General features: G+C 35.3%; 1 protein-coding gene across 1 annotated transcript in view; it reads right to left on the reverse strand.

The window, feature by feature from the left end:
- GRM3 (glutamate metabotropic receptor 3) overlaps nt 1-13164 on the reverse strand; it is a 250391-nt gene that overhangs the window by 11616 nt on the left and 225611 nt on the right. The window contains exon 5 of the mRNA XM_049771054.1: nt 2781-2955. Within this exon, the coding sequence (XP_049627011.1) occupies nt 2781-2955 (175 nt within the window). The remainder of the gene's footprint in view (nt 1-2780; nt 2956-13164) is intronic.

The following is a 13164-nucleotide window of genomic DNA, read 5'->3' on the forward strand; positions in this document are numbered from 1 at the left end:
TGCCTAGAGATAGCACACTTTCTTATTTAATGCCATTTCAGTAATTTGGATTACTAGAAAAGCTTGGAAAATATGAGATAAAATTTATCCTTTTTAGGGGCTCCTGAACAGTACCTGGAGGTCAAGAAGTCAGGGAGTACTTGCCGACCAGGCTGGTGGTTGAGAGTGAGGGGTCCAGGTTCAGTGCTGCTCTAGCTCTGCAGTACTGCGCACCATTAGGGCTACAAGCAGTGCTCTGGGCTCCAATGGTACCCAGCAAATCTTGGGGGAACTTGTGTTGCTAGAGATTAAACCAGAGTATTCAGCATGTAAAGCCTTAACTCATGCTATTTCACTGTTCCCTAGATTTATAATACTTCCTTTTTTATTCTTTTTCTCTTTTTAATGAGAAATGCAAGTACCCTGCAATTTCCAGTGCTTACTACTGACGCTGCTCAGGGATCACTCCTGGTGGTACGCAGGATTATACTATATGTGAAACCAACTATATGTAGTTTCAGAGTTTGAATTACGGTTGGCTGCAAAGCAAATGATGACCTTTGTACTGAAAAGCAAAAAATAAAATGCCATTTAGTAGCTACACAGTCCTAAAATATTGAGCTGCTTAGATGTCTACCTTGATATTATCTGGATAGCATACTGACAGTCTAGGTTCAATGGCTTTATTTTGTGTGAATATGTATTTCTGGAATTCTTTTTTTTTTTGGTTTTTGGGCCACACCCGGTGACGCTCAGGGGTTACTCCTGGCTGTGCGCTCAGAAGTCGCTCCTGGCTTAGGGGACCATATGGGACGCCGGGGGATCGAACCGCGGTCCATCCTAGGCTAGCGCAGGCAAGGCAGGCACCTTACCTCTTGCGCCACCGCCCGGCCCCGTATTTCTGGAATTCTAAAGTGAAACTTGACTTGGTAAAGTGCTCTTGTTATTTATTCAGGAATTTATCAATACCTAGTGTATGTATAGGAATTGTTGTTCCCATTTTTAAATGACTGAAGTCTGTATATATGAACTTCAAACAATGCTAATGGAAGACATATGAACTCTACTAAATAGCTTTAAAATATCTAAGAATTCTGAGCTCACAACAAGACTCTTTTAGTCCAGAGGTAAATCTTGCTGCAAAACCTAGGGTATTTTCTTTTCTCTTTTGTCTCTAAAGTCCACTAAGTATACAGCTTCATAGTGATTTTTCCAACTTGCTTGCTTTCTAGACAAAGCAGCAAAATGCAGAAGTATGGTGCTTTGATTTTGAAATCAGAGAATCACTCTGAATTTTGTGACTGATTTTATTACTTACAAGATGTATGGCCCTGGGCATTCTTTGTTAAAGGGGTTTAAGCATTAAATATTATAGGATATGATATGTTTTACAGTCCTGGCCCATATAAAACACTAAGTAAATAATGGTCCCTGTTTGCTCTTCTTTTATTAGTTATTGCTTCTTTCTTGTATATTTAGCTCTTATAGTTGGAATCTAGAAAAAAAATTGTGTGCTCAAAAAGAAGAATTTCCTCTCAAGATCCAAGGACAATTATTTTGGAAAATTTATCAGATTCTGTAATCAACCAGTGTAACACCTAGAAATTTAACTGAAGAGTCCCTAGGAATCTTACCTCTATTGCAGATCACTATGAAGGAGGTATAGTATATGTTGTACATAACTGGTCATGCAATAGCAGCAGACATTCTTTCTTGTGGAAGGACTACTTTGCTCAATTATGTACTTGACTCTAAAATTGGGGAAATAATGTAACTTCACTTGTGATATTGAACTATTGTGGATTCTTTTCTAATTTTCTCAAGGCAAAATTGGTGCGGTGTCTTATCTCTGTCATATCCCATCTTCTGTTCTCTTTCCACATCATCTTTTTCTAAGTGAATGCCTTCTACTTCATTACACACATGAAATGAAAATGGCTGAAAGTTTCTTTTTCTGTAGGAATATTTTTGCTAAATATGAAGTTAATGGTTACTGAAGGACAGACCAGTATGAGAAGGATTTGAACTGGGAAGTTATTCTGGAATCCTTCAGATTACAATATATTCTGAGCTGGTTTTCAGCTTAAAAATCATTGTGCACTTGAACTCAGAGGAGTATAGATTCCAGAATTTTCCAAGGTGTATACTATGTGATGGTAGGTAATTTGACTTTGATCGAATACTTAGAAGAAAATCTGTGAATATATGTCTTGCACAGGTTTTTTTAATACAGATATTTTCTAAACCTTGCATATATTCACCTTTTAGGAAGTGGTTTGAATTTTCAATGCATTAGTTGGGATTTAATTTTCCATCTTATTTACTTTTCTCTTTTAATATTACATGAAGTACCTTAAACATCTAGAATTGTGACATGGAATGTATTTTTCAGAAAACCATTATACTACAACCTGGTAGGCCTGTAAGAAAAAGAATCAGGGAACAATCAAGTCACGTGTTCAATGTGGTTTGTTTTGTTTAAAGTGATGCATAGCAGAGTCAAGAACAGAAAACAGGTCCACTTTGCAATATGACCAACCCTTCAAATTACAATTATAGATATGTTTATCTTCCATAGTAAAACACTGTATATATCTGACTCTTCTACTCAGCACTGTATATATATCGAATACCTGACTCATGGGGAGTTTAAGTGGTAGCTACTCCAACTGAGTTGAGCCTGCCTGTTACTGGCAATGGAATGTGTTGTCCATTCTATGTTGCTTCTCCTCCTATTCTCCTTTCCTGCTCCCTTTAACAATGTTGTATCTGAAAGGGCCAACACCAATCGCCATACTTACACTGAGAATATGTGGTCCCGGATCCACTGACACTGAACCTGTTGAGATGCAATCTGTGTGTGACCACATTCTTCTGGGGTTGAAACAGGATAATGTGCACCTTGGGTGCAAACAAACAGCCCAGGACAACAAAACCACTCAGGCTAACAGAGATGCACATGGTTGTTGTCTGTACCTGCAAGAAAAGGTTATATAGTTCAGTATTGGAATGTAAAGCCCTGAGTCATATCAGTTCTGTTTATATCAGAGATAATTTTCCTGAATCTTATGAGTTCAGGATGTTGATGAAACCATTGCTTAGGATTTTTAAACACTATTTGTGGCCAAGATCATTTGACTTTTCTAGTTTAGTCTGTTTTCTTTCTTTCTTTTTTCTGTATAAAAATATTTCAGCAGAATAATGAAGTCAGTTTATTCAATTACAATATATCAATATTCAATGACCAGATTTTCATCAGTCAACATGGATTACTTTAATGTTTATTTATGTTTAAATAAAAGAAAATCACGCCTTTTACATTGTCTCTTGCAGAGACTCTGTCTATCATATAGTAGTTTCCCTATTCAATGTGGGAGGAGACACAATGGAGAGGAGACACTTCTGGGATACCTATTATTCTTATTATTCAGTACTAGCTTTATAGTTTGAGCCACATCTTTACAATAGTATTAATATTTGTGGTTTTTTTGTACTTAGTCACCACACTTCCCTCTACAATAGTGCCCCAAACCCTCCCACTGTCCTTATTTTAATTCCTTTTAATTTTTTATGTCTTTTCATTTTTTTTTTGTTTTTAGGCCACAGCCAGTGATGCTAAGGGATTACTCCTGGCTATGCACTCAAAAATCACTCCTGGCTAGAGGGACCATATGGGATGCTAGGGGATAGAACCATGGTCCGTCCTAGACTATCGTGCGCAAGGCACATGCCTCACTCCTTGTGCCAATGCTCCGGCTCTAAATATTTATGTCTTGAATTTTGATACTCCTGAGATAGTCTATACAAGCTTGTAGTTCTCAAGGCTTCCATACACATATCCTGGACAGAATTTTAATGGCCTCTTATCTTAATTTTCCTAAACTAGGTTTATTACCTCTCCTATTTTATTCTGATGTTCTTTTTTCTGATCCTATAATTTGTCCTGGTATTAGCTTTATAATTTTCTTGGAAAAGTCCTAAACTAGATTCTACATGGTTTTATCACTTCTAATGCTAAAAATAGAAATTAATTCTATCAGTTTTTACTTAGAGCAACTTTGGCAAATCCGAGAGTAATTTTAGGTTTTTCTCTCCCCCACCAGGTATTATCAATAAGTATTATTATTATTTTGCTTGTTTTTTTCCCACCACACCCGGTGATGCCCAGAAGTTACTCCTGGCTATGCACTTAGAAATCGCTCTTGGCTTGGGGGACCCAGTCATATGGGTCACTTGGGCAAGGTAGACGCCTTACTGCTTGCACCACCACTCCAGCCCCTATAATTGAGTATTATTTTTAATGCTCTAAAGTATCCCATCTTCCATTCTAATCAAGGAAAGCTAAAGACTGAACAATTAACTTGAAAAGTCACATAAATTTAGAAGGCTTCATCTTCCCATTTTTATAATAAAAAGTCAGCCTACACACAGTAGCATAATTTTGTCTCAAATTTGGCAGATAATACTGAAATCACAATCCATTCTCTCTATTTAAAGCTCTTATCTCTCTTAACCACTTCAGTATCCTCCAACTTGGGCACTTTCTGCATTCTTTTTCTTGCAGCATCTTCTCAAAAAAGATATATAATTCCATGATATAAAGACCTTGGTAAATCATAAATTTTATATATAGTGAATATTATTACTGGTATTTTTAAATATATGTGTTATATATATTTAAAATACATTCTTTTTGCTTTAGGTTTGACTGAAAATGTGCTAATGTATTGAGATAGTTTTACTGTAAAAAATAAATGTGTGTATGTGTGTGTATATGTGTGTGTGTCTGTGACACTCAGCAGTTCTTTGGCCTGCAGGGCCATTACTGCAGGGCTTGGGAACCATATATACATATACATATACAGTGAAGTGTGTCAAACTTGGGTCAGCTGCATGTAAGACTAGATTCTTCTTCTTCTTCTTCTTCTTCTTCTTCTTCTTCTTCTTCTTCTTCTTCTTCTTCTTCTTCTTCTTTTCTTCGATTAGCTTCTTCTTTATTCTAATTACAATTCTGACAGATACAACAATTTTGGGTCAGCTTGTATAAACTGCCCACATGTAGAATCATGTTAAGTGGAGATTATAATACTTTTCAGCTTACCTGCCTAATTATCTCTACAACCCTGAACAATATAGAAAAGTAAAGGATGTATGAGAGTTATAAATGGGTAAGTTGATTGACTTTAAAGAACAATCAAGGGGTATCTTGAGCCCATGTGGAGAAGTGTAGAGTTTTGCCCTAGAATAAGGCAGAATGATTATAGCTGGGTGTCCTCAAATGAAATATAGAATCACAAGAGACATCTCAGAATGGAGAAATGTCTATCAATCAACTCTTTCAAAGACCTGCAGAAGAAAAAAGCCAAGAGAAACTTCTGAAGATCATAAGAAAATACCCTTAAATTTATTTCCCAAGAGTGTACATTAAAAATTACATCCAGACACACAAGAACCGTTTTATTTATTTCTATAACCAGGACTAAAAAGGAAGTAGCAACTTGTGAACTGGAGCATGTGAGTAAGAACAAAGTGAAGATTATGTTCCAGGTTCATAGCAAGAGCCTGCCTGGACATCATAAAAACTGAGGCTTAGTGCCATCAAGATATTATCCTGACAATTAAACATTACTAAGAACCATAATTTCCTAATAACAACTACTCAATGGCAAATGATTATATGACCTTATGTTACCTATTAGAACTAAAATTTATGGGCCTACCATAATTATAAGTTTTCTCTGTCCATAGAAACAGAATGGTGTCTCATGCTTAGAATTTGAATATTTCCAGTGAAATTTTCATCCCAGATGGAAGATAATAAAGGGCAGTGAAGGTAGAACTAACATTGCATTTTAATCATAATTTACAAAGCATATCATTCAATGTATCTTTTATAAATCTAATCTTTGATTTTCTTTTTACAAAGTCCAATTATAAATGCATAATTTCAGTTGTCAGTTCTTTCTATATGCAACAGTAATTGAGTTTGTGTTTGTTTAAAGCTTGTTCTATCCTTTGTATACAAACAATACATAGTCTGTATATTCAGTCTTGTTGTTCTGTCCTTTTAATACAAACAGTCTGGACTGTTTGTATCCTCGGAGTATTGTATTGTTAGACTTTGTATCCGCAGAGCAACATATGACATAGTTATTTACTGTCTTCTCTTTGACTTCCTGGACACTTTCCCCATATTTAATATTACCTCAGTTATCATTGTTGACTTTTTATCTTTCATCTGAACCTGAGTTCTGGAGTGTGTCTGATTTCTATTTTGGATTCTCTTTTCTTCCCTTGTCACTGAATTCTATGGCTTAAATGTTTCTTAATTGACAATGCTAAACATTTATTACTATTTGATGCTTCTCTGGGCTTCCAGGCTTGTGTTTTATTTTGGTTTTGAGCAATACCTCTCTATGCGGAAGGCTTTTTCTAGCTCTGAGCTCAGAGGACTATCTGTGGTTTTCAGGATGGAATCTGATTTGGTTGTGTTAAAAGCATGTATTAGCTATTACTGTATATTAGCTCTCTTACCATTATCTTTTCAAGGTTTTTTTTTAGTATATGCAACATTTTAGTATGTTTATTGCAATGCAACAACATATCAAAATTAATATATAAGCAAAACTTTACCATTGACCCTAAGTATTCTCATTTATCATGCGAACATTCATATTAAAAATCTGGAAGACATCTTGAATTTTGACACTTCCCTTCAACCCATATATTCCTCTAAATCAATAGGCTGTTCTATTGTTTCTGCATGTAAGATAGATACAAAGACAGAGTAGAACAGAAGCTTTAACTCCCTTTATCTGGATTTTTTCATTTCCTGTTTGTATAGCAAGAAGTCCTAGAAAACCTGGAAAGCAAAAGGCTGATAAGAAATTCAGGTTCCTTTGATATCATACATTTTGATATCATGCATTTCCTTTGATATAATACGCTGCCCTCTGCTGCGGTCATCTCTGTTTAGCTATGGGAAGTGGATCAGGAGGGAACCAGAGCTGGGACTCTGGCTGTGGCCACCACTACTGAGAATTCTGGTCTTATTCTCTCTGCATCAACAACATTGGGGCTAAACAATTTTCTATCTTGTAAGTGGTGTCATATTTCAGGCTCTATGTTTTTGATAGTCTGGGCATGAGAGTGAAACTGTGTTCTCAAAGCAGAATTTCAAGGACCTCATGAACTGAATAACATGATTCGAGAGAGTAGTCTATGGGAAATGTCTTACATTACAGAGCCAAGGAGGGAAATAAATGGTGCTTCATTTTATTGCCTGTAACTGAGGACTTTTCTACAATTGTTGCTAAGTCCTACCCTTGGAGTTTGGGTGAGGAAATGTGGAATAGATTTCCTCAACAGCCTCCTCCAATGGTAAGAAGTACTATAGTAGGTCCGGTAGATACAAAGCTGTATTCCCTCTCACAAGAAGTTGCAGAGGCAGGCCAAAAAGGTGTGTGGAAAAAAGGGCAGAAACTGGGTTGATGTAAATTTCAGTTTGTTTCCTTGGGACATGAGGGGGCAAGATGAACGATGGTGCTGAAGAAGAATCACAATACCAGGGTCCTCTTACGGCTTCTTTCTGCTCTTGATTCGTGGGTCACACATCCATTCCCAAATGTGGAAGATCTCTTTCTTTCCCTTTATCTTTTTTTCTTTCTCTCCTCACCTTTCTCTCTGCTGTCTCCATCTCTTCTCTTTCATAGTGGATGGAACCAAGCTGAAAATGGGGCTGTGGTTCTTTCTGTGTGATTTCCCTAAAATAAAAAGTGCTCTAGGAAATTCTAGATGAAATACTGACTAGTATTTGAGTTCTTACTGACCTGGATTTGGTTTAAAATGCTGACAAAGAGGCTGTGCATCAAGGAAACCACTGACACAAAGAAATCTGATAAATTCCTGCAACTGGCCTCAACATGAAAAAACTTCCCTCTTTCTTGTAATAAAACCAGACAAGATTTTAAGAGATGTCAAGGTGAGAGAGGAAATGACTCGAACTAAGATACTTATTACAAAAATGTTCCTACTATGCCAAAACCAGAGTATAGGATATGTCTAAACTAGATGCCCCAGGCATAAAAGGATATGGCTCTAGCTTCAGAACCCTGAAGTTCCCAATGCTGAAATAAATAGTGACAATAATGATTGTCTGGCTGTCTAATTTATGACTGGGGATTCTAGAGCCATTCCACTTTTATTTTTCACAATATGGATAGCTTAGGCAAGTTAAGACAGAAAGGAAGTGTGCCTTGAATATTGTCGTGGAACTGTTCTCTCCATGAGACATATTTCCCTCTGATTTTTAGCTGCTTTAAAAGGAAAGATGCTTAAGGATAGGACTGAGGTTTCCCCAAAACTTAGGGTTATGGGGGGGTGAATTTAATCATACACTAGTCCTTGTAGGTTTGAGGGAACATCAGGAAAGTAAGGATTTCATTTTTGATATTATTGATTACTGGCACCCAAGTCACTATCCTGCCTATTCCTGTTTGGGGCGAAGGGTGACAGCAAGGGGCTAGTATCCAGGCAAGTGATTTACATGCTTAAATTGCAAATTCAAGGAACACTCTAAACTCAATAACCAAAATAAATTATTGCAGTATCAAAAACTTAAATGCTAAAACTTCACAGTGAACACAATGCTATTTTAGCAATGGCATTGTGTTATAATTTATTCAGTTTTCTTGCAGATAGAAAAATCAGTACTCTTTACTGATTACTGCACTCTGTGGTATCATCTAGTCCATTTTGCATTCGTTGGTGGAAATTGAATTCAGGGAACTGACATGAATAGATTCTCTGACTATTGTAATAACTGTGAAAGGAAAATCCTTGTTTTCAGAATCAGGAATCTGATGTCTTCTGCCAGTAGTAGGCCTCACAATCATGGTAGGCCAATTTATTCACTTATAATGTGGAGGAAAAACTCTCCACAAATTTTGACAGGATAATAGCTCCATGCTTGACATTCCTTTGTTAAGAGCCTACTATCAGCTCTCACCACCTTGCCTGTGACTGGACTGCCTACCAATACCACCTTGCCAGTCTCTCCATTTCTGCCTTTGCCTTTGTTTCATACAGTCATACTTTCTTCAGCAAATTGATTTTCTTCCTACAATATAATTTAAAAAAGTGAGGCTAAATGGCTCTCCTTAAAGTATTTTATTGGGTTTTTTTTTCATTATAGAATAAAGTCTCAACATTTTTTTTGCTACAGCTATGAAGTCCTACACAATCTAACTCTCTTGTTTCTCTTATAATCATCACTTTTCCATCTATTCATTAAGTCATAGTAGATATATCTTTTTAAAAACATTTTTGCCTGAGTATTTGTACTTGCTTTTTCTTTCTAAAATGTAGAACTCCAGTGGCCTGCTTTCTATTCTTCCCTGGGTGTCATTAAATAGGCTAGTAGAAGTGGTAAACATTTTTTGAGAGAAGCTGAAATCATATTTTTTAAATGTTTAAACTAGGCAGTCTGTGAACAATGGGATTTCTTCTTATATGATTGTCAGAATTCCAGTCACCTCCAAAGTCTCTGCCAACTACAAAGTGCTTCACCTGCTTCCACCCCAATAACAACCTGACATCTTGATGATCAAAGCAGCATCCTTATTCTAGCAATGTCTCAATAACCTAAGAGCTTACTAGAAATCCAAACTCTTGGTCCACTTTTCTTAGAGAATCAGATATTTATTTTAGCAAGAGCTTTAGGTGATTTCTAGCATTTAAATCTTCACATTAAAGTTAAGAAAACCATCAAGCCTAGTGCTTACCATTGCATAAATTATCCTGTATCTTCCTTTGCTCATTATTTGTATTCCCCATCTTAGCCCCAATTCTACACTGAAATTTATAACAGAAAAGAGACTAGCATGCTGATAGTGGTGTCTTCAAGACCACAATTTTAGGGATAAATGAATACAACATTCAGTAATCACTACTAATTCCTTTACAGATAATTTTCTATTCTAATGTGGTCTATTTTTATTTATACTATGTATGCTTTGGATGCCCAGTGATTCAAACTATTTATGAAGGCTTTGTTTTGATACAGAAAAGTAGAAGCCTGCATAGTTCTGAAAACTCCTTTGAATTTTCAGATTCTTGCCCAGGATCTTCGCTTGCTCTGACTTGAATACTTGTAATTATTTCAATTAGTTCAGCTTGTTCTTGGTTATACCCTTCAAATTCATCTTTTATATTAAGGATAGATAAATTTGTGTCAAAATATGGAAGACATGAATTCGTATCAGAAAAATCTTGTAATATTTCAAAATAGTGCCACCTGGGAAATTAATCATCTTTTGAGGCTACTTACTTGTCTTCTCAGTGGATAATAAAATTTTATTTCCAGGGTGCTAATGATGATGAATGAACTAATGTATGTGAAGAATCTAGTAAAGTAAGATCTCAGAGTTGATGAGGAAGGTGTAGTTCTTTTATTTCCTTTGACTATTGTGACACTTATTTTTGAGATGGGTGTAACTGGATGGTTCAGTTTAATAGTCCAAAGATATGATGTTGCTTGGGCCCTGCAGTGCTAAGGATTATGTGGGACACTCTGACAGTGCTTAGGGGCCATCCAGGACTGAATTTGGTGATGCTCAGGAGACCAGATTGTGCCAGAAATTAAATTTGGATTGGAGCACACTAGATAAGTGAACCATCTGCCAGTACCTCATTTTTTGCCTAAGGAAACAACCAACCAAAAGAAAACAAAATTTGAAAAAATAAAAGAAATTAAAGTCTTTAATAGTTGTTTATATTATTATTTAATCATTATATCTCTTAGCTTCTCTCACCTGAATGTTCATTTTCATTAATTTCTCATTAGACCCTTTCATCTATATTTCACTTATGTCTTTAGTACTGTGTAAGCTACATTAAAGGTATCAATTTCCAACCAGTTTTATGATGAAATTCCACCTATGATAAATTCCACCTATTTAAGGAATATTCCTGGAAAGGCCGAATTCTTACTAATTCAAATCTTTGAAACCTGTTGGCATTTAAGGGTCTGCATACCAATTTAGTTATGAATTAGTCTATACTAATCTTGAATTCTTTCATTCTTGCCACCCTCCCAGTTGAGGGATGTAATCAAAGATTTAAATAGAACTTCATATTTATTTATAACTCCCAATAGATGGCAAAGTACTTACTCATGAACCTTATTGACTGATGCCCAAATTCCTTCCAGCAACTCTTAGTAGTGTTGCTAATTCTATCTGAACCACAGTTTCTCTCTGGGAAAATTAAAATCTTTGTGTTTTTCTGGAATTTATAGAACAAGAGTTTCAAGCTCAAATGCTTCTAGGGTTCATTCAGATCATAGTGAAGAGCATTAAATATAAGGATTTGGTAAAGTTATGAGTATTAGGATATGCTGTCCTGTCTAAATGCAGAAAAATTTAGAATGGCTACCTGTTATGTACAGAAATATGGAGCCTTGTGTGTTACTTTATGAACAGAAGTGATAATATGAATATTTTATATACAATATCATCTTTATTATATAATATATTTAATTTTTTAACTTTACCACATGTCTAGAGACTTCTGATTAGTGTAGGCCATACTGAAATATATTTGTTGAATCAAGAGAATATTTAATAAACTGGAGCAATAGTTCTCAATTTTGGCAATGAATTAGTCACTCAACCTGCCTTGAAAAATACCAATTTCCAGAGCAGCAAATTTAAATCAGAATATGTGGGTTGTACTGATTGGTATTACTATTTAACATTTTTCTAAGAATTAAAGCCTCAGATAAATTTAGTGTGATTGTGTTGCTTAATTAACTAAATAGGACAATACTTAACATTTCAATCTGTTTCATTAATCTTATAACTTCAGACAGGTGTTGAAAGTTCTTGTATTTTAAGATAATTTAATTTTTATATACCTATCATCTTAAGGGAAAAATAGTCACTTTTGTATTATGAAATAAAGGCTAATTCAATAAAATCAAAATTTTATAATGCCATCCTTTTATGCACAATCGTATTTTGAGAATTAATAGTATATAATATGCGCAAAGACAAATTAACTTACCATAGCAAATTCTATAATTTCAGTTTATATATCCCAAGTTATATCTGATAATATGGCCTCCTAATATCTTAAAAACAATGATATATTTTTGTTTTTGTTTTTTGAGGGGCCACATCCAGCAGTGCTTAGGGCTTTTCCTTGACTCTGTATACAGGGATCATTCCTAGTGAGATTCAGGGACTATATCAGTGCTGAGGATTGAATTTAGATGAGCCATATTCAGTGTGTAAAATTATATCATATAAATTTTACACATTAGTAGGCGTAAGTGTGTATATAAATAAAAAAGATAGATGTGGGAGAATGAAATAAATTAACTATAGTTTTTCTTTTTAATCTCAACACCACACAGTTTCAATTTCCCTGGGGCTCCAATATACTCATCTTTAACGTTGTTGCTTCAGTGCTGATGTTTTCTTTCTTACAGATTCACACATTTTTTATAGCCATTGGAAACCTGACCATTATTCCAACATAAAATTTGTTTCATTTTTTTGCTTTTCTTGCTCAAACTTTAACCTAGTCCCTAGGTTTCAATCACATGAATATGAATGATTTAATAGTCTACATTAGTGAGAATTTCTTGACTTTTTATTTCATGCTTTAAATAGCTATACTTTTAAAACTACAATTTGCTATATTTTAGCAATTAGAAATTACAGGTAAACAGAGGAAAGAGAATTTTTGTACTTCATTTTGTGACATGCTGTAAAAAAAGGAACCACTAGGCCTCAGAAAACTTTCAGCTCAGAGGACTTAAAAACATAAGTAGAGGCTAGGAGATATTGCAAAGGTTAGATCACATGCCTAGCACACACCTGACCTAGACCTGATCCCCAGAACCATGTGGCTTCCTGAAACTGCTGGCTGTAGAATTAAAGCTCCTGAATACTACTGGGTGACCCTGGTTGTACCCTGTACTGTGAAGCCTGAACAGCATTCCATTCCTGAGTCCACTACTGAATTGCTAAGTCAGGCTGAGTATCACCAGTAATGACTCCTCAAAACCAGAAAAATACTTAAGAAGCTCCCTATAAATAAATTATATATAATGAAAACTAATTCCTCAAGGGAAATATCCCATAGTTACTTATGGGGAATACTAAAATCAGAATTATAAAT

The sequence above is a fragment of the Suncus etruscus genome, chromosome 1, assembly GCF_024139225.1.
Source record: "Suncus etruscus isolate mSunEtr1 chromosome 1, mSunEtr1.pri.cur, whole genome shotgun sequence".
Lineage (NCBI taxonomy): Eukaryota > Metazoa > Chordata > Mammalia > Eulipotyphla > Soricidae > Suncus > Suncus etruscus.